The sequence below is a fragment of the Heptranchias perlo genome, chromosome 2 (genome assembly GCF_035084215.1).
Source record: "Heptranchias perlo isolate sHepPer1 chromosome 2, sHepPer1.hap1, whole genome shotgun sequence".
In the NCBI taxonomy this organism is placed as follows: domain Eukaryota; kingdom Metazoa; phylum Chordata; class Chondrichthyes; order Hexanchiformes; family Hexanchidae; genus Heptranchias; species Heptranchias perlo.
In genome coordinates, this window is record NC_090326.1 from 85848564 (window position 1) to 85871870 (window position 23307).

The 23307-nt window shown below is 42.4% G+C and overlaps 1 protein-coding gene across 1 annotated transcript in view; it reads left to right on the forward strand.

The window, feature by feature from the left end:
- The window catches only part of dgkb (diacylglycerol kinase, beta), a 635142-nt gene that overhangs the window by 209774 nt on the left and 402061 nt on the right, over positions 1-23307 (forward strand). The window contains exons 9-11 of the mRNA XM_067998463.1: positions 4070-4187; positions 7728-7816; positions 7917-8033. Coding sequence (XP_067854564.1) covers positions 4070-4187; positions 7728-7816; positions 7917-8033 — 324 coding nt within the window. The remainder of the gene's footprint in view (positions 1-4069; positions 4188-7727; positions 7817-7916; positions 8034-23307) is intronic.

Genomic DNA, 23307 nt, shown 5'->3' on the forward strand with positions numbered 1-23307 from the left:
GTATCCATGTTGCCTTCTGCCATCAAAAATAATAAGCAACATGAGCATTGGAAGCTGTGAGAGGTGTTGACGCTTGTGTGCCTGTTCTCACAGGTGGAAGATGATTAACCAATGCAAACAACTGAGTATAAGGGAGAGAGAAAGCAGAAGGCATGAAAGTGAGGGATTGGAAAAATCAACAGATACCCAATGCTCCTGTTTATTAGTGTTCTGTGCAATTCTATTCCAAAATACATGATATATGAATACTGGAGGGAGTAAAATGCTTGACTGAAAATTGGAATACAACCAAGCTTGGATAGCCTGATTGAAACAGTTTGCATCTAGGCTTTAGTTAGGATTTGAATCTTTGCAATATGGTGGATTTCTCTTCTTGGTCAGTAATTCAATGTAATGAAATGCCCAGGACCCTAAATTCCTCTTTTAATTCAAAATGTGAGAATGCCTATTTTGACTGCAATTAATAACCTAATGAAATTGTGAGAACGTATGGTTTTGAAACATTTGGCAGTCGATTTCCACCGTTGGCGGTGGGTGGAGTGATTGCAGTGGCGTTTTGTTGGTCGATCCACATTCACATTCACCTGATGACCTGCCAGTGCGTTCCGGTGAACCATCCACAGAGCAGCAGGGGTAGGGGGGGGGGGGAAGAGAGAGAGAGGGGGGAGAGGGGGCGGGGTGCAAAGAGAACAATTACGCTCATCCTGCTGCCCAGAAAGTGTCTAATAAGTTTTTCTTTATTGTTCCCAGAGCTGCTTCCAGCAATCCCTTTAAGGGGATCCTTCTGGTCACTTCTCAGTTTTTTGAGGTGGTTGGTGGGGGGGAGGGGGGAGGGGAGGAGAGGGGAGGTGGTTGGTGGGAGGGGGGGAGGTGGTTGGTGGGGGGAGGGGAGGGGAGAGGTGGTTGGTGGGGGGAGGGGAGGGGAGAGGTGGTTGGTGGGGGGAGGGGAGGGGAGGGGAGAGGTGGTTGGTGGGGGGAGGGAGGTGGTTGGTCCGGGGGGGGAGGTGGTTGGTGAGGGGGGGGGGAGGTGGTTGGTGGGGGGGGGGGAGGGGGGGAGGTGGGGAGGTGGTTGGTGGGGGGGGGAGGTGGTTGGTGGGGGGGGAGAGGGGGGTCCAGCCCTCAGCAGGCAAATTTAACTGCACCGATAGGGTATTGGGGTCCTAATGATATTATTGAATAATGAAGCTCCCGCCTGTTTCCAGCAGGAGTGTTGGGCCCCTAAATCGAGACCCTCCCAATAGAGCCATTGGGCGGGCCTCAAGCAGAAACTCGACAGTAAGTTCACTTTTGTCATTTGGTTGTCTCTACCGCACCATTTCTGCTGAAAACAGGACAATAGAGAGATCAAAATCAGGACCATGATTTTGTTAGCCAGTCATTAATTATGGAGAAACATAATTTCATTATAAATTTAATTCCCTGGAATTAAAACAAGTTTTCACTTCAATTATTAAATTTGTAGATAATTTTGCTTGAACTAACCTTTATGCTGGCATACTGTAGGATTTTGGTGGTAGAACACCTTAGGGTCCCGATATTTCTGGAGAGGCGTTTGGGTGCGGGGGAGGCCAAAAACGGCAGGACCTCCTTAACATTTTTTTGTTCCTTTTCCCAACTGGCAGCTGGCCAAATGGACTGCCTGGCTGGTGGCCGGGAGGGAACACCAGCAGCAACAGGCTGCAGCCGGGGACTCTTGGGGATGGTCCCCGGCAATCAGGACGGGGGAGAGAGAGACCGCGATTGGGAGGGAGGAAGAGAGAGGCCTCAATCGGGAGATGGGAGAGAGGCTGCGATCGGGAGGGGGGTGAGAGATTGGCAATCGGGAGGGCTAGGCGGCGGCAGTGGGGCAGGGGCACGGAAGGCTGGTGTTCAGTGCTGGGGAAGGCTGAAGGCTTCCTTGAGAGGCCTGGGGAGCACTCCTGCTCCCCCTGGCCCACAAGGAGCGCTGAAAATGGGACTTACCTTATGGAGCTGACAGTTCCCGCCACCGTTTCACTGCCAAGTTTCCCGACCTCTTGGAAACCCGTGCAGCAACAGTCAATTTTCAATTGGGCTCCCAATTGCACTGTGGGAGCCCGATTTAAATATGTTAATTAAGTGTCCCACCTCTTCACTGCGGGATACTCGGACACCCTGATGTAAAAGGTGGCGGGCATGTACGCGGCGTGTTGGGGATGCGTTCCTCATATTTAACCCCTTCCCCAACCCTCTCCCGCCCATTGTGTGGGAGTTAATATCGAGGCCAGTATGTTTGTCTGAAATTCCCTTGCCTGCTATTTTAACAGAGGTGTTAATCAGTCTAAAGCGATTAATGTCTCTGTTAAAATAGCAAATATTTCACATGAATGTGAGAAACATTCATGCAGTAACATCCCAAAATGTAATTTCAAGACCTAAATATATCCAAACTTTGCCCATTTTTAAAAATCCTCAAATTATGCATTTGTGTATGAAATTGCTGTTCTGCATTATAACTCTTTTTCATAAAAAATATAATTTATCTTACAATTCCTCCCTTTTAAAATATGTATTCAATGAGTTCAGCACCTAATTTTGCAAAATATTTTGCAAGGTGCATAGGTGGCTGTGTGTGTGTTGGGGTGAGGGAAAGATTTGCATCTTGCTTTGTTCACCTTGCCCTGTAATATCTCACAAATGAATTTCTTGAACCTAAAAAATGAAAATTCAAGGTTCTTTAAGCCAAACATTAGCTATTTAGCTTAGGACCTTTTCAATCCTTCATTTATCTATTATGAATTTTGACTCCCTTGATAGCCTGTATATCTGTATATTGAAAAATGGTGCTACTTTTCCTGGATACTTTTCAGTAGGTTGTTACCAGTTAACAGGAAGGTAGGTTTTAAATGGCATAGTCTTAGGGTGCTGGTAGTCCATCTTAATCACCGCATAATACTTCCTTAAATTTGAACTCTGATACTATAGGAGGGCTACCTCAGAGAAAGTATATTTTAAATCAAACCTGCAATGGTGTTGTCATAATCATTTAGCATCTTGCTCAAACATTGGGATATATTATGAACATTAAGTGTGCTGACTGCACTGTCTACACCAACAACTGCTCCTGCTCCTGAGCGAAGTCAAAATAAATCCCACTCATGTAAAATGGAAACAATATAATTTAGAAATAATCAAGTTCACGATCCCAGTCATTCCATCCTGAGCATGTACCAAGCAGAGGCCAGAGACAATTACCCTTCCCCCCACCCCCCCCCCCCCAGAAAAAAATGATGCAGAGTATTTCCAGATTGTTCTTGGTGCTTGTTAATGAAGACCAGGAAACGTATTTCCTCCCAGCAGTCTTGGCTAGGGATATTGTGTGACAGAGGGGAGACCATGGCAAGAGGATGGGGAGAAAATATCTTTGAGGGAGGAAATCTCCATAGGCAAAAACTAAAGAAAAATTATAGGTACCAGGGAGTGATCTAATTTTTGGGTCAGATGATGGTTATAAATAGTTTGTGCTTTGCTCTTGCAGCTGATCTCACCTAAATCCCTGTATTACCACCTTTAATGGCACCCCCACCTATCTATATCCTCCCTAATAGTAACATTATTTGCACAATAACAGAAGATGTTAGTTTAGTTCAGTTGATAGCACTCTTGCTTTTGAATCAGACAGCTGTGGATTTAAATCCCATTCCAGGATTTAACCATATTATTTAGGTTGACGCGTTAGTGCAGGATTAAGGGGGTGCTGAATTGTTAGAGGTGCTGTCCATCAGAATAGGATGTTAAAATCGAGGCCCCATTCATCTGTTCAGGTGGATGTTAAAGACTCCATGGCACTATTCAAAAAAGAGGAGTGTGTGCTTGTAAGATAAATGTCCAGATTAACTGGTCATTTATCTCATTGCTGTGGAAACTTGCTGTGCATAAATTGTCCATTTCATTTGTCTACATGATGACAGTAATTACACTGCAAAAGTAATTTCTGAGGTGCTGTGAGATTTGGTAAGGTGTTATATAAATGTACATACTTTCTTTCATTGAAGGTGCCAGATCCCATAAAATACTCTAACCGGGACTGTTGATTTGTTCTCCTTTGTAGAATGTGAAGGATGATGGACAACACGTGTGGAGACTGAAGCACTTTAACAAACCTGCCTACTGCAATCTCTGCTTGAACATGCTGATTGGTCTTGGCAAGCAAGGCCTCTGCTGTTCCTGTGAGTATTATGATAAAGTGGAAAATGAACTGTCAAACCCATTTCAGATATGCAGTACAAGCATTGGGGGTAATTTTAGCCCCCAAGAATGGTTGGGCAGTCAAAATGGTAGATATTTGGAGCTGGACCACATCCCGGCTCCAACATGCTCACTTCTGGGTTTAACCCAGGCAGGTTTGTCTGCGTGTGCACAGCAAACACCAGGAAGACCAGCCCCCACTTAAAGCCGACGGGCCGATACTTAAAGGGCTAGTGTACCTCATTGAGAAACTTGAGGCACTTAATATTTTGCGTTTTGGAAAACTTCAAAGAATTTAACCTTACCTGTTTGGGTTTCCCATTGCTTCTGATTCACGTCAGGTGAAAGCAGGCATGAAGGGCTGGATCCATGAGGTGAGAGCCTTTATTGCACTGCTTGTGGGCCTGGAAAACCAGGAGTGCTTCATCCAGGCCCAACAAGCTCACCTGGCCGAGAAGAACCCCGCAATCGGCCAGCACCCCCCCCTTGATCCAATGCTGGACCCCCTCGATCTCCGATGCTGGCTGACCACCCCCATCCCGATCTCCGATGCTGACTGACCCCACCCTGATCCCCGATGCTGGCTGACTCCCCTGATGTCCGATGCTGGCTGGACACCCCCTCCCCCCCCCCGATGTCTGGTGCTGGCTGAGCCCCCCACCCGCCCCCCCTCAATCCCTGATGTCGTCCACCTCCCCCCACCCCCGCACCTCCAATTTTTTGCTGTGCTGATGATCTTTCTCTCCTTCCCACCCCCCTCCCTGATTTATAGCTCATTTCACAGCCGGCAGGCAGCCAGCCTGTCAATCTAGCCGCCTGGCACATGAGAAACCCGGAAGTTCAAATACTCACTTTCAATTGAGTTGCGATCGCAAATTGCAACGCAATCAATTTGCTTCCGGGTTCTCCACGCGAATATCTGCGGACGCGTGGGCTACTCAGCTCCGAGTGAAAAAAATGTCCCATACCTTTATTAAGTTCCATTATTGGAACATAGAAGATGGATTATATATAAAAAATGTTTTCCATCTGTCCTAACAGTATATAAAGTAGCATTCTAGGGTATTTTATTAAGCCTAGCTGAAATCTCATCTTAGAACTGATAAAAAGAAACTGTTTTTTCTTGCAATGTTAGAAAATCCCAGGACAATACTACCCTTAAATAGACATCCTGAAGAGTACTGGGTAAACTATTAACCTCAGGTTTAAAAGTAGAGGAACTTGATGTTATTTACTTGAAGCTTCAATTGACTTTAGGAAATTCAGAGCTGTTTCTATTTCTCAGCATTCCTACCCCACAGGTTCCAGTCAGGTGCACATCCTGTTGAGCACTAAATCGGAGTGAAATTCTTTATTTCAACAAACCCAAACTGGGAGAATGCCTGCTTTTCTCTGTAATTAATAATCCTTCAATGACATCAAGGGACTCTGAAACATTCAATTTTTGTTAGCAGGTTGTTAATTACAGAGAGAAAGACATTTTCCATTTTTTTGTGGAGAGAAATTTCATTCTTTAACAGCATTTAAGATCAAATCCACTTAAGTGAACATTTAACAAGTGAATAACAATTGAAAACCCTAACCAATTTTCTATCCACCCAGAAAAATATTAGGTCATTGCTTCAGTGAAGACAATACTTTTTACCTAGTTTACATGTCAGTGGATTTACAGCCCTAAGCTGACCCAGTCACTGTGTGACGTTTACTGTTTGAAAAATCTACAGTCGACTCCTGATCCATAAAATTTAAATAACACTAAGGTAGCAATTTACTGCTTAAACAATAAATTATCATATCATTTGAATTAAGCAACTTTGAATTAGGAGGAGTAGACAATATTGTGCGTCAAAAAGCACAGTCTGTAATAAGTAAAATAACAATCTGACACATTTTATATTTCAGACAATTTTCCTTTAGGTCACAGCTTATATGTCAGAAAGTTATTCTGAAGAGTAGAGAATCCAAAGGTTCACTAGATTGATTCCTGGGATAAGAGGGATGAGACCTTCTCATTCGCAGGAATCAATCTAGTGAATCTTTGTTGCACCGTTTCCAAGGCAAGTATATCCTTCCTTAGATAAGGAGACCAAAACTCTACACAGTACTCCAGGTGAGGTCTCACCAAAGCCCTGTGCAATTGTAGTAAGACTTCCTTACTCTTGTATTCCAAACCCCTTGCAATAAAGGCCAACATGCCTTTTGCCTTCCAATTGCTTGCTGTACCTGCATGCTAACTTAACTAAGATTGAGTAGAATGGGTCTATATTCTCTGGAGTTTAGAAGAATGAGAGGTGATCTCGTTGAGACAGATAAGATTCTGAGAGGGCTTGACAGGGTGGATGCTGAGAGGCTGATTCCCCTGGCTGGAGAGTCTATGACTAGACGTAATAGTTTCAAGATAAAGGGTCGGCCATTTAGGACCGAGGTGAGGAAAAATTTCTTCACCCAGAGGGTTGTGAATCTTTGGAATTCTCTACCCCAGAGGGCTGTGGATGCTCAAGATTGAGATCGATGGATATTTGGACACTAAGGGAATCAAGGGATATGGAGACAGGGCGGGAAAGTGGAGTTGAAGTTGAAGATCAGCCATGATCTTATAGAATGGCAGAGCAGGCTTGAGGGGCCGTATGGCCTACTCCTGCTCCTCTTTCTTATGTTCTTATCTGAATTGGGTAAAATTTCAGATTGTTTCAAATTTATCCAATTTGCCTCATCTAAGATGGATTCTAAATCCAAATGAGGCTTATAGCATATCACACAATTCAGATGATTCAGATTCTCTGTCCTTCAGAATAATGGTTACACGAAAAGTGGATCACTTTGCCATTTCCGTTCTACACTTGTGCCATCTCATGTTGTCTCTGGGTGAGATTCTATGACAGTGCAAGTTGTACACGGTCTTTTAGAAAAAAATATCCTTAATGGGTCAAGTGGCCCTTTCTTCTACCTTCTTGTTCAATTATGAGTCTGTTGACTCCATGTCCACCTCGGGGTTCTCGATCAGGCTGGCTGGGAGAGTGTCGAACCTTTTAAAGTACCTTCTAAAAATAAATTATTTTATATTTATATCCTTAGTGTGTCTGATCTGTCTATTTTCTCAGGTGGTCTAGTGAGCAATACATTTAAGGCATCTGTGTGTTTGCCTTTGTCCACACAGCTATTAAATGATAGGCACTATACATGAGTGCGTCAGCAGACTATATATCTGTAGAGAAAGTAAAGTGACCGTGTAGTTACCCTACTGAGAATCAGAAGTGTCAACAGATAGCTCCATTCAGTCATCTATAAAAAGAAAATAATCACAGCATTTTGGCTATAGATCCTTTTTGAACTCAGTTGATGAAGGGTCTACACCTGATATTTTCTCTTTTCAAATGCTGACTATTTGTGTGTGAATTTGCAGCATAACCTGCTTTTATTTTGCAAGAGAAGGTGCCTGTAGTCCTAATAACAACATTCTGCTTTTGCTGGTTTTGCCCAGGGGTGGAAAGGTTCACTGACCTATGTTTTTAATTCTGCAGTCTGCAGGTATACAGTTCATGAACGCTGTGTATCCAGAGCCCCTCCCTCCTGCATCAGTACTTATGTCAAGTCAAAAAAGAATACAACTGTGAGCTATCCTCTAATTTATCTTTTACTGTAAATTGCATTGGGTTTAAATTACATACTTGGTGCATTTTCTAAACAAATGACACATATGCCTCCCACAGGTAATGCATCACTTCTGGGTGGAAGGAAACTGTCCAAAGAAATGTGACAAGTGCCATAAAACCATCAAATGTTATCAGGGTCTTACAGGCCTTCACTGTGTATGGTGTCAAATCACTGTAAGTATTTGCAGCGCATCCATTCACGGATATTGGTCACTGGCACCAAATATAGAGGGAAACCCAAAAGGGAAGCTTTCTTCTCAAGTTGTCCTGTTTTCAATATACAGCAAAACCTCATCTTGTACCATTGAATGCTGTAATGTCATATAATGAATATATTATAGTATATAAATAACTTCCTTATAATTCTGCTTTAGAAATTAATTTATCATATAACAATTTAATTCTGCAATGATGACATCACAGTAGATACACTTATTTGTTGAAATTGTGCTGTGTGATATTAGTAATAAATGTGTTAACCCTACTTATTTTAACTGGGTTAATGCCTTTGTTAAAATAGTGGACAGAGGAATTTCATACATTTCAAATCTAGTTGATACTAATAATGCAGAACATGATTTCAACTTGGTATCAGTGCTAATTTCAACCAGCACTAATTTTAACTACGGTTCGCATTATTTCCAGTTTAATGAGACTATAGTATAATGAAAGGTTGTAAGACTGTAGAATGCAAGGGTAACACTGTAATTTAATGTTGTGCTTCAGATATCAACAAACATATCAAACCTTGTTGCTCTGGGTCATGACGTCACCTGAATCCCCAAAGTGAGCTATAGCCTTATTACCCACTTGCAACCATCCAAAAATCTAAGTAGAATCCCAAAACAATTCCTCTCCATTGCGATACTAATTATTTAATTGTAAAAAAGAGAAAATATCCACCTAGCCAATGGATTTCAACTCCAAATAGATTGTTCTGTCTCACTTCCCAGTACTCGTCCTCTGCCTAGTCACTCCTTCCAGCTCTTTTGTTTGTCCTTTTTGTTATTTTGTATTTTCAATTCGATCTCTTTATGCAATACCAAGAGAATAGGCAGCCAATCTGCTCTCAGGCTTTAGCCTAGCTCAGTCTATAACTGATTGCTGGGAGGTGCATGAGAGCAGCATGGGTGATGCACCTTCCAGTTTAAACTGTATCCTCCCAACAGCATGGCTGAGATTGAAAACTCGCTGTGTGGAGAATCAATGGTTCAATTCCTTCAGAATATTTCCACAGGTTTTGCATTGACTAAATTGGTTGCATTATATACATTTATATTTTTGAGAGAGAAGGAATTTACTCAAGCTCATATTTGTGATACCTTGTTCCCCTCTCCCAATCAAGAGTGCATCTAGCAAGTTGAAATTTGTACATATATCAGCTAATCCATTACCTATATCCCTCCCTCACCTAGCATCCCTGGGTCTTGAGGACAAATACCAACCATGTAGATATTGTAGTATATGATGCTAAATCTTTTGGCGCAGCATAAAAAAATGGCATCACTAGCAGAAAAACAGACAATGAATATGAATCTACAGTTCATATCTCGAGTGCTGCTGAGATGATGCAGAAATAATTTGTGCATAATTATATACATTGGTGCTGAAACTTCAGCACAAGGAACATCTCAGCATCCAGTCGATCAGTGCCAAACATAAGTTGCAACATTTGAATTCTGCTCTTTTAACATTGAAATATTATGATTTTCTTTTAACTCGTGGATGAGCTACTTCAGTTATCAAAGCTAAACTCAAATTTAACATGCAACATACCTAAACCTTTTCACACCTCTTTTAAATGAGAATGGTCTATAGCCACATTAAACCATTAACATAATCCTGCCCATTGAGGTAATCCTTTAATCCTTTCACACCTTTGCCACATTTCTAACAATGTGTTCCACATATCTGTCTTCCCTCTCTGACCAGCACAGCAATCTTTCCTCATTTCTCTTCTGCATTTTTATTTGATTTCATCGGCATAGTTGGATATATAGGGGTGAAATTCCTGTCTTTGGAGTATTACTTTGTACTTGTATCTACTTTTTTCTAAAATTGCTTAAGTCATAAATTTCACCCCAAGGTGTTTAATGTCCTAAATGCAACTGAAAAATAGCAATAGGAGCATTCCACTGTGTGAAAGGTCCTCAGGATGCACGTCAGAGTGCTTTACATTCAATGAATTATGTTCGAAGTGCAGTCGCTGTTGTGTAGGCAAATGTGGCAGTCACGGCACAGCCTGAAACTTCTTCCTCTGCTCATACTCTGTCCCATCAGCAGGATCGACCCACCAGAGGTGGGAGCACAGTTGTATACAGTTGGGTGCGTGTGACCCTGGGAGTCCTCAACATTGATTTTGGACCCCATGAGATATCATGGCTTCAGGTCTCAAACAAGGCCAAGGAAAGATCCTGCTGATTACAGATTACCAGCTACTGTTCCCCTGCTCAGCTGAGGAGTTGGTTCTTGTCCATGTTGAGCACCACTTGGAGGAAACACTGAGGGAAGCAAGGACTAAAAATGTTCTCTGGTTGGGGGACCTTGAATGTCCAGCACTGAGTGGCTTGGTAGAATCACAACTTATCAAGCTAGCCAAGTGTTCAAGGACATAGCTTCCAGACTATGTCTGAGTCAGGTGGTGAGAGAACCAACACAAGGGAATAAATTAATTGACCTTGTCCTCACCAACTACCTGTTGCAGACACATCTTCACAGTGAGGGTACCCTCCATTGTGTATTGTGAGAATACCACCATACTAAGTTAGAAAGACTAAGGGCAGATCTATGAGCCCAAAATTGGGCATCCATGAGGTACTGTGGGTCATTAGCAGCAAAATTATATACCACCACAATCAGTAACCTCATGGCCTAGCAAATCCCTCACATCCATCTCCATTAAGCTGGAAGACCAACCCTGGTTCAAAGGGGAGTAGGCAAGGGCTTGTTAGGAGCAGCACTAAGCATACCTCAGAATGAGATACAAACCTAGTGAAGCTACAACACAAGGTCACCTGCATGCTAATTATCAAATGCAGCAAGCTTTAGACAGATCTATCTGGTCATACAACCAAAAGATCAGAGCAAAGCTCTGTAGCTCAACCACATGCATTTGAGAATGGTGGTAGACAATCAGGCAACTTACGGAGGGGGAGGATCCATGAATATCCCTATCCCAACCATGGTGAAGCCCAGCATGTGAGTACAAGAGACAAAGCTCTGAAATGTTTGCAAGCATCTTCAGCCAAAAATGCAAAATGGATAATTTTACTCAGCATTCTCCCAAATTCCCCACCAACCTGGATGCCAAAATCCAGCCAATTCTATTCACTCCACATAACATTAAGAAGTGGTTGAGTACACTGAATACAACAAAGACTTTGGGCCCAGTCAACATCCCAGGTGCAATGCTGAAGATCTGCACATTAGTATTTGCTAGCCCCTTAGCCAGGTTTTTCCAGTGCAGCAATAGCACTGGTAGCTACCTAACAATATGGAAAATTGCCCAGGTATGACCTATTCGCAAAAAGCAGGACAAATCTAATCCAGCCAGTTCCTACTTTATCGGTACCCTCTCAATCATCACCAAAGTGATGGAAAAGTAATCAATAGAGCTATCAAGTGACGCGCAATAATAACTTGCTCGCTGATGCTCAGTTTAGATTCCATGAGAACAACGTGGCTATTTATCTCAGTACAGCCTTGATCCAGAAGTGGATGCAAGTGCAGAACATCAGAGGAGAGGTAAGATTAGCTCCCCTCAATATCAAGGCAGCATTCCAGCACGTATGGCATGAGGAGTCCTAGCAAAACTGAGATCATGGGGGTCACTGTGAAAACTCTCCAGTGGTTGGAGTCATAATTGGCACACAGGAAAATGGTTATCGGAGGCCAACCATTGCAGTCCCAGGACATTGCTGCAAGAATTCTGTCCTCATTCTAACTTTCTTCAGCTGTTTCATCAATGACCTTCCTTCTGTCATAAAGAAGGAACTTACATTTATGGAGCACCTGTCATGAAGTACTTTTTTTTTGGAAGTGTAATCACTTTTGTGATATAGATAAATGTGGCAGCCAATTTGCGCACAGCAAGGTAACACAAACAGCAATGAGATAAATAACCAAATAATCTGTGTTTGTTGGCGGTGTTGGCTGGAACTCTAGGAGAACTCCCTGCTCTTATTTGTATAGTGCCATTGAATCTTTTATGTTTGCATGAGAGGACAGATGAGGGCTCAGTTTAATGTCTCATCCGAAAGACGGCACCTTTGACAATGCAGCACTCCCTCAGTACTGTATTGAAGAATCAACCTGGATTATGTGCTCAAGTCCTGGAGTGGGGCTTGAACCCACAACCTTCAGAGGCAAGAATGCTACCACTTAGCCAAGGCTGACAATTAAAGGTCAGCAGTGGGGCTGTGCATTGACAGTTTTACAGTGTTTAGCTCTATTCTCAACTTCTCTGATAATGGAGCAGCCCATGACAATCTAAAGCAGGAGCTGGACAACATCCAGGCTTGGGTTGACAAGCATCACATAAGTACTAGACAATGACCGTCTCCAACAAGGAACGGCTCATCCCCCTGCCCCCATTCTTTAATGCCACCATCATCTCAAATCCCTCACCATCAACATCTTGGTGGGCTCCATTGATCATAAGCTTATCTGAACTATCCATTTCAACATTGTATCTACAAAAACAGGATAAAGGCTGAGTATTCTGAGATGAGTGACTCGCCTCCTGACCCCTCAGTGCCTCTTCACAGTCTACAAGGCTCAATTCAGGAGTGTGATAAAATACTCACCACGTGCCTGGACGGGTAAAGCTGCAACAACACTCAAAGAGCTCAACACCATCCAGGAGAGAGTAGTCCGCCTGATCGATATTCTTGCCTCTTAATACCCACCCACTCCTACCCGACGCACTGTGGCTGAAGTATGTACTAACTACAGGATGCGCTGCAGCAACTCCAAGTCTTCTTCAACATCCCCTCCCAGGCATGCAGCCTCTACCATGGAGAAGGACAAGATCACAAAAGTCATGGGAAAACCATCACCTTCAAGCTCCCCTCCAAGTCACACACCATCATGACGTGTACGTATACCACCATTCCTGATCATCGCTGGAGCAAAATCCTGGAATACTATACCTAATACCATTGTGAGAGCTTCATCGCCACAAGGATTCAAGGAGAAGGACTGCCATCATCACCTTGAGGCAAATAGGGATGGGCAGTAAAGTGCAGCCTTGCCACATCCAGAGAGCAAATTTAAAAAAACACATTTAAACACAGCAAAATGCCATAAATATCAAATGAATGAATGACCAGATAATCTGTTTTGATGATGTCGATTGAGGGAGGAATGTTGGCCATGACAGTGGGACATCTCCCAACTTCTCTAACAATAGTGCCATTGGACCATTTGAGCAGGGACCTTTGTTTAATATCTTATCTGAAAGACAGAAGCTTCAACAATGCAGCTCTCTCTCAGCACTATATTGAAAAGTCAATCTAGATTATGTGCTCAAGTCCATAAATGGGCTTGGAGCCACAACCTTCTGACTCAGAGGTAAGAGTGCTGCCAACTGAGCTGAGCTGACATTTAATAAGTCACTTTAATATTTCACTGGACACAATATGATCCAGTTTCCTGGATTCTGATGTGCTCTGTTTACAGTATGATGTGGAGATGCCGGTGGTGGACTGGGGTTGACAATTGTAAACAATTTTACAACACCAAGTTATAGTCCAGCAATTTTATTTTAAATTCACAAGCTTTCGGAGGCTTCCTCCTTCCTCAGGTGAACGATGTCGAAATGAAATCCTCGAAATGAAATCGCATTTATAATTCACAGAACAATGCGTGGTGATTACAGACAGTTTTTTCAACTGCCCGTTGCCAAGGCAATCAGGAGGGTTCGCCAAACAGGAGGGTTCCCTCCCAGTCGGGGAACACTTCAGCAGTCATGGACATTCATCCACCGACCTTCGGGTAAGCGTACTCCAAGGCGGCCCTCGAGACACACGACAACACAAAATCGTCGAGCAGAAATTGATAGCCAAGTTCCACACCCATGAGGACGGCCTCAACCGGGATCTTGGGTTCATGTCATGCTACACGTTACCCCACCAGCGAACAAATGTTATCTGTTTTTAATATAATGGGTCAGTTGCTGTCTTTTCTATGTTTCTACCTCTCTATCTCTGTTTTTTTTTTGTTTGTTGTTTTTTTTGGTGATTTGTATATTCTGAGACCTTGTAGGTAACACCTGTCTGTCTGCACACTGATTGCCTTGGCAACGGGCAGTTGAAAAAACTGTCTGTAATCACCACGCATTGTTCTGTGAATTATAAATGTGATTTCATTTCGAGGATTTCATTTCGACATCGTTCACCTGAGGAAGGAGGAAGCCTCCGAAAGCTTGTGAATTTAAAATAAAATTGCTGGACTATAACTTGGTGTTGTAAAATTGTTTACAATTGTTTACAGTATGATATGGATTTGGAGACCGGTGGCAACATTGCAGGAACTACACATATGCAGTGTTTATGAAGTTTCTCAAAATCATATTACCATTTTGGTTACAGGTTTGCACTGATGTCAGGGGAACATTGTACAAGCCAGCAATGTTAGGATTGTATTGCTGTCTGTATGGGTGGACTGAGAACTAAAGTAAAATGGTGGCCCGCTGATAGGGAATGTGATTTTCTCTGCCTCTAGAGACACGTATACCACCCTTTTTATATTATATTGTTGCTTCTGAAGACAGGGCTCATCTGGGGCCAGTGCTGTAATATAATAGTTCCAGTATGTTTCTACAGTATGATCTAGTTCTCGTTGTGTCAAATTTCCCCCTTTCACTGCAAATGCATCATTACCGATACAATGGGATATAAAATGAATTGAACAGACTGGCATGCATATCTTTATCAAGTCTGGATTGCTCCTGCTTTAGGACTTGGTGCCCATCTATTTGAGTTCTGCTGCCATCTTTGCAGTTCACTATATTTGGGTTGCTGTATTTCTTAACATCAAAACTTAATTCTTGGACAGTGGTACTCCGCTTTGTTTCTGTTTAGGATCATAGGAACAGAAGTAGGTCATTCAGCACAGTGAGTCAGTTGTACCTTTTTTGTTAGCCATGGTTGTTTTTACTCTTTTTAATCCAATTCAACATCCTTTCTTCCTTAAGACCCTTACTTTTCAAGAAAGTATCTATCTTCCTTTTAAACACCTTAATTGATAAGGCATCACTGGTCTCCCAGAGCAGTGCATTCCACATTCTCAAAACCCTTTGTGTGAAAACATTTTCTTGGATTCATTTTAAACTGGCTTGGTACTCATTTTAAGATTATGTCCTCTTGTTCTGGATTTCCCTAATAGAGGGAACATTAATTTCCTATCTAGCTCTTTCAATATTTACAACACCCTTCAACCTCCTCGTCTCTTAATAATATCCCAAGTTTACCCAGTCTCTCATCATAGCCAAGTCCCATCATCCCAGGGATAATCCTGGTGTGTTATCACTGGACTCACTCCAGGGAAGTATATCCTTCCTAAGAGTGAACATAATACTCCAAATGAGATCTAACCACTGCTCAGTCCTACTTTAATTCATCTTGGTGGGAGGAATGGGTATTTTCATTGTGATGATGCCATGAAGTTACAACTAGGATTTTCTTGATGCAAATTTTTATTCCTGCTTTTTATAAAGGTGGGAGGGTGAATTTTCTGCTTATCGTGGTCAGAAGTGTTACTTGTCAGTGCTCAAACTTCTTTCAGTTTTGGCACCATTGTCAGGACAGGGCAGATAGAGGGTAAAGTGTCCATTGTTTTCTTCTCTTCCCCCCCCCCCCCCACCCCCAATCCCATTTAGTATTTCTATACAAACAAATTTATAAATTTATTCTTTTCTGTTTATGCTTTCACTAGAAATACCAAACAGAGGAAATCTTTACAAATACATTTGAGATATCGCGAAATAGAAACAGAAAATGCTGGAAATACTCAACAGGTACATCAGCATCTGAAAAGAGAAAAGATAGGTTAATGTTCAGGGTGGAACACCTTCATCAGAAATGAAAAAGGAAAGCTGGTGAAACCTTTTCTATTTTCAGATGCTGATGGACCTGCTGTGTAATTCCAATGTTTTGTTTTTATTGCCGATTTCCAGTATTTGAAGTTTTTTTTCCTTTTAGTCTAATGTGCATTAACTCTAATCTCAGCAGAGCACCCACTAATGCATCCATGTGGAGTCGATGTTAACTTTTGGGCGACTGATTGGCAGAGCACACCTGGGAGTGCTTGATGCTGACACTGTACTTTGGGCAGGTTTGTACTGTAATATCAAGCCCATCAGGAACTAGGTTCATTTTATTTCATTCCACCCAAACCCCAATAGCCAACAGAGAGGAGTTTTAAAACCCATCAGTTTGGATTATATTTGATCTTTTTAGAAATTCTTATAAAATTCCAAGCTCCCTGATGCCTTGGTGCTCAGGACCAGCAACATCCTGAGATCAGTCCCCTGCTCTGGGTTTGCCGATCTCTGCCGGAGTTGAAGAGTGAGGGATGCCCCAATTAACATCAGCCTTCTCAGCCATAAAGGGGAAAATCAGTCAGGGTCCCTGTGCCTCGTCACTATCCAGTCACCTCTGCTGAAAAATGCACTTGTGTGAACATCAGGTGAAGACAGTATTAGGCTTGGCTCTGATATCATCAATGGTCAAATAACAAACTCCCACACATGAAGAATGAATACCAGGGAGCCCGACCTGGAGAGCTGGCAATACCCATGGACCTGTGCCCCCGGCAAGAGCAACCACCTTGCGGAGGGGAGGGAAATATGAAAATTTTGGGGAGTCTCCAAAAATCTATGTGAATCTTTTTTGAGATATTGGCTGTGCTTGTTGGAACATATCTCAGTAGCTGCCAGTAGGTAGTGGGAGTTACTGGGAAAAAAGGGCTCATCACTGGGCCAGTCTCAGAAATGGCAACTTGGACTGCTGTGCACCATCCTTGGTTAGGAGAAGAAAGTCAGGTGACCTCCCACCTCTGCCAATGTTGACCTGAAATCAGAAACTGAGAAAGTGGCTCGGAAAGCGTCACCCTCTGGATTTTCTTCCCTGGTGGAGAAAGCAGATGGCGTCTGCTCAGTGATTCCACACCAGATGTCGTAACAAAGATTAGCAGCTGAGAACATCACGTTATTACACGTCAGGTAAACATTTTAAAACCATTTTGTAATGACGAAAGTATTGCAGAGTTTTGTTTTAAATTCATTTCAAACTTCCCCTCCCTGCTTGCAAGCTTGCTACTAATTTGTAATCTCTGTCCAATGAGGTAATCTGCCCACATTTTGTGTTGCTGATAATTGGCTTATGCTGAGTGCTAACTGTCACATTTAAGCCCCTATATTAGAATCATATGATTGCTGGATCCAGCTCAGTAACAACAGCTTTGGGGAGGAACAGGCCTGGAACTAATCAACTGCAATCAAGTCGGGCTAGTGATATTTACAGTGCAATGTTTATTTCTGTCTTGCAGTGACGCAAAACTCACGTCATTGTTTTATAGTGAGTGCCCATCATTTCCCCCAAACAACATCTGGTGCACGAAAGGGCATGCAGCCAGTTTGAGTTCTTCTAATGCACATTATTTACTGTTCTAGTTACCAAGTGGAAACAGAAGTGGGGTCCAGGAGAAATAACCGGCCAGCTTGCTCATTACTCATAAAAATCAAAGTTAGTTTAGTGCACTGCAGGATTGAGAGAAGAAACTGAGAACCTGCTGTTTATTAAATCTGCAATTAGCATTTGATTTCTTCCATACCCAAAAGAACAAGACACACTTCCTACAAAGTCCATCAGAGTTTTTTTTAATGTAGGGATTTGATAATTTTATTGCTAAGCCTGCACGCAGCCAAGTTACAGAGCTGCTATTTATCATTGAATTTCAATGCCTCATTGAGGTGCATTCATTTAATGTTGTATCGCCTGGTGAGCATTAATTAGCGTACAAGTAGCCTCACCACTGGGGTTGGGAATTAGCGTGACAAATGTATGAGATTACAGTGCCACTGAATTACACTACAATGAGGCCTTGGCGTCCTTGGTAAATTAACCCTACTTGGGTCTTAATTTCCTGTTGCTAAGTTACCTGTGGTAAGTGAACTTCTCTGCATAAATATCTCTGTGTACCAGTCAGAGGTCAACCACTTGATTTCAGACTCTGTTTTTAATTTGAACTTAATACACAATTTTTTTAAAAATCCACTTCCCTCAGCCTAGTTACTTAAGAAACGACAGAGTCTGTATTTAAGAACCAATTATGGTGCCTGTGTTTTTGTGACTACAGACCTCTTATGTATTTTATTTTTCACGTGAGGTAATGTTAGCTGTAATTATTTTTAATACTCTAAAGATGTGTTAATTATTAGAAATTACAGTGTTTCTCCTGACCAGTTGGATGTGATGATTGCTGGTGTGAGAATCAGAGACTTGTTTCCAAACCTTCTCTTTCAACAAAGGAAATGTACAGCTTCAATCTTATTGGCTGCGTGGCCTGTTGCTTAGTAACCTGCAGACTTTGTTAAAGCTTAAACTGGTTGTTTAGTTTTGTATTTTTTTTATCCACGGTATATATATAAGCTGGCAGAGGGTAACTTTCAAATATTTAAATACTTGGATGGGGGGGTGCGGGGGGAAGAGCGAGAGAAAGGTAGAGAGAGAATTTACATCTTTTTAGTCAGGTTTGTTGCTTTTCTGAGAGTCAAGCCTTTTAAATTTCTCACAGGCAATAAAACTGTTTGAAAAAGCCCAAAACTCTTAACAAACATTGCAAAAAATATACTTTATAAGCATGATTTTCGAGAAATTTCTCACTTTCAATAATATCAAGCAATGTTTATTTCTCCTTTTACTGCTTATTTTCTCTCCTTCATAAGAACATAAGAAATCGGAGCAGGAGTAGGCCATCCGGCCCCTCGAGCCTGCTCCGCCATTCAACAAGATCATGGCTGATCTTCTAACTCAACGCCATTTTCCTACACTATCCCCATATCCCTTGATGCCTTTAATAACTAGAAATCTATCGATCTCTGTTTTGAATGTACTCAATGACTTGAGTCTCCTGCCTCCTCTCCAGAGGATATTAACTCCTTGCTGGGTACAGTTCCACACGTGCTGGCATCTTCCTGTAACTCGCCCAGGTGTCCATTATTTATGATTGAGTGTTGAAAGTTGGTGAGCTATTCAACTGTGTGGGGCATCGCAGCTGTTCCTGATCCTGTCCTTGCACAACATCCATACATGCTTATTTCCAGCAGGGGTCACTGAATTGAGAAGTGGCAAACATAAGTGAGGAACCATGGCGGATTCGCCTCTCCTAGCCCTGGGGAACTGTGACAAATTGTAATGCTCTTACTAACTCCTGAAGTGAGATCAGTTAACTCAACAGAGACGGGGATTGAATCTGGAACCTTTTCGGTCTATATGGCTGAGGTGCTCCCTGCCTTAAACAGCTGAATCATCAGGGGGAAGCTCGACGTAAAGGAAAAATAAATAAATCTGACAACAATTGATTTACTGAACAGCAAACAGCAGATCGTTGGGCTATTAACTTACGATCCTGCTGGTCTCACATACTATGTGCTTTAAGTTTCATAAATTACAGGTGTTGTATATCTTGCTTATAGCATGTGTTTCGAGTAAGTAGATAAAATCAATTTAGAAAAATATAATGCTTTGTGAGTATGTAGAAGATTGTTGTGTGCATTGTAATATCTACCTGGAGGCTCATTGTTCATTCCGCACCCCCCCTCCCTCCTCACCAATTTCTATAGAGCACCCACTAACTGCAGGTAACCTGATGAATGGGCAAGCCGCTTCTAAACTTCCACCACTGCTTCTTAGAACCAACCACTAGGAAATACACACGAGTGCTTAGGTGAAGATGTTCCTTGTTAGTTGCCTTTCCATCCAACGGAGAAACAGCTGGGCTCCACCCAATGCCTGTCCACAGTGACACGGCTCAGATCAGAAACTTGTGTCATGGAGAGTTGAACCTACATCTAGCTGCTGGTGCCATGTATTGGTTCTCCTACTTGCTGTGCCATCTTGATAACGCCCCTCTATTTCATAACATTTTCAAAACAAACATTGCTATCTTAGATTTTTTCATATTTTAATGTACCACCTTTAGGAAGGAAAGGGTGACTTTTAAAAGCAGAGTAAGATACTCTAACTAGAAAGCAAGATTAACTGTTGAGGCTTTTAAAAATTCAGCTGATGTAGAACTAGGTTATAAAAAGGAAAGGGTTCTTAACAATAAAAGAAAATCCTTCTATCAAATAGTGAAATATGGCATTGGAATATCATCTGCATCATGTACAATATGTAATTAATCTGAGATTGCATGCTAATGTAGAACAGCAACTCCTCAGTGTAGTGTCTTCAGATCTTTAATTGTTCATCTGAGGTTCATTTCATGGATTATGTAGTTGCAAGAAAGATTTATTCATCCAGTACTTGACACTGGAGACTTGCTTTGACAGCCTTAGCACAATTACATTACTCAAAAGAATTGGTAGAATACCTAAGGATCTGAGGTATTAGAATTGAAATGCTTGTCTAGAAGTAAGGATTTTCATAACTTTAATGGGCATGTGATGAGATGGCATAGTTTGGTTCAGTGAACAATTTTTCTGACTTCCAGCTCAGCTTACTGCTTAGCTCAGTAAAGTTAAACATGGCAGTGCAGAGTTTTATATATGTGCAATTTTTGTTTGCTTGTGCACCTCTGAATCAGAAGGTTGAGGGTTCAAGTCCCACTCCAGGATTTGAGCTCCTAATCTGGGCTGACACTCTAGTGCTGCATTGAAGAAATACTGTATTGTTGGAAGTGCTGTCCTTCAGATGAGAAATTAAATCGAGGGCTAGCTGCTTGTTCCCCTGATTGTTAAAGCACCCCTGACAATTTGTGAAGAAGACTACGGAGTTCTGCAGGTGCCCAGGCCACCAGAAGTGCATCAATCATCAACAAGAACAATAAAAGCAACTTGCATTTATACAGCACCTTTAACATGGAAAGACGTCTTCACAGAGATGTAATCATCATAAAGTGGATGCCGAGGCAAAGAAGGAGATATTAGGAGGGCTGTCCAAACACCTGGTCAAAGAGGTGGGTTATCAAGGAGGATCTTTAAGGAGGAGAGCGAGGTGGAGGGAATTCCAGAGCGTGGGACTTTAGATGGCTGAAGGCACAGCCGCCAATGGTGGGGCAAAGGCAGGGAGGATGCACAAGATGCAGATGGAGAGTTCTTGGGGGAGGGTTGTAGGGCTGGAGAAGGTTACAGAGGTAGGAGGGGCAAGGCCATGAAAGGATTTAAACACGAGAATGAGAATTTTAAATTGGAGGTGTTAGAAAACCAGGAGCCAATGTAGATCAACAATGACCAGTGATGGGTAAGCTGGACTTAATGCAGAATTGGATACGGGCAGCAGAGTTTTGGATGTGCTGATGTTTATGGAGCATGGAAAATGGGAGGTTGCCAGTGGAGCAACAGAATATCAAGTTTGGAAGTGACAAAGGCATGGATGAGAGTTTCGGCCACTGAAGCAGGAGTGGAGGCAGGTGATATAACGGTCTTTGTGATGAAGATGATATGGGGTCAGAAGCTCAGTGCAGGGTTGAGTAGGATGCTGATGTTGCAAACAGTCTGGTTCAATTTGAAACAGTGGTCAGGGAGGGGGATGAAATCAGTTGCAAAGGCATGGAATTTGTCACGGGGCCGAAGATGATGGCTTCAGTCTTCTCAATGTTTAACTGGAAGTAATTGCGACCCATTCAAGACTGGATGTCGGTCGAGCAGTCTGACAACACAGAGGCAGTGGAGTCGTCGAGAGGGGGTGGAAAAGTAGAGTTGGGTGACCTCAGCGTACTTGTGGAAGCTGACCCAGATCTTTGGATGATGTCACCAAGGAGCATGTAGATGAGATCGCGAAGGGGCCATGAATTGATCCTTGGGGGACTCTTACCTATTTGATAGATGAGTGTGGAAACAAGTGAGGGCAGTTCCACTGAGCTGGACAACGAAGGAGAGGTGTTGGAGGAGGATGGTGTGTATGACTGTATCAAAGGCTGCAGGGAGGTCAGAGAAGACAAGGACAGAAAATGCACCACGGTCACAGTCACAGAAGTGTCATTTGTGACTTTGATTAGGCCTTTAACACCGCCTGTGTGCCAGGAGAGCAGGTATGCAACTGGTGCAGAGGGAGCGGAGAATTGAGAGAGATATCCTGGTGCCAATTTCTTTCTGGGCTGTAACTCCCCACTCTTCTATTTTTAGTGAGCTGAAGTGCTTGCGCCTTTTCCTTCATGACACTCATTGAAGTCCCAGATTTAAATGAACAATAAGCATAATTCCCTGGTATTTGTGCTGGGAGAGGGATTTGGAATGGGATCAAGGGAATCTCCATGGGTGCAGAAGCCCTTAAATAGCTCCAAGAAGAGATTTTATTTTGTAATGACGACACTGCCTATTTAATGCAATGTTTTTGTTAGACATTTTTGGATGCTTTTGGATTTTTCTTGTAAAAATTATTTTTTTGGAAAATAAATTGGCAGCGATCCTCCTCTTTAAAATAATTTTTTGGCAAAGCATAAAGGGTCAGGTTTTGCTGTGAGCCGTTCGTTGCACTTGCACTTACCCAGAGACTTTCTAAGGAGTTTTGCATAGCAAGTTGCTGTCAAACATCTAAACAGCCCAGCGCCCTCTACAGGGCATCTGGGACCTGTGTGAACAGGGTAAGCACCTGTGCATTTCCTTAACCAATCAGATTGATGTGGAGATGCCGGTGATGGACTGGGGTTGACAAATGTAAGGAATTTTACAACACCAGGTTATAGTCCAACTGTTTTATTTGAAAATCACAAGCTTTCGGAGGCTTTCTCCTTCGTCAGGTGAGTGTGGGATTCGGATTCCATGGAATCCGAATCCCACACTCACCTGACGAAGGAGAAAGCCTTCGAAAGCTTGTGATTTTCAAATAAAACAGTTGGGCTATAACCTGGTGTTGTAAGATTCCTTACAATCAGATTGAAGCATCGTTAATGAGCAGCGCAGAGTCAGAACCAGCAAGTGCAAGTTAGAATAGTGAATTCAATGTCAAATCAGGTACAGAAAGTGAAATAAGGAGAGGGAAAGAAAGATTGGATTAAGAGAGAGAGATAAAAGAGACAGAAAGACAAAGTTTAAAAAAAATTAAATTTTAAAAGCTGAAGGAATGAGACTCCACACTTGTAAAAGTTAATTTTTAGTGCCAGAGAGGTTGTTTGGCAATAATTAAGACTTACCATGCCTTTAAAGGGGTACTTAGACTAGAATGGACAAGCCCAAACTCTTTGTGGTAAGTTTAGTCTGTATCTATGACGTCAGTACAGGAAC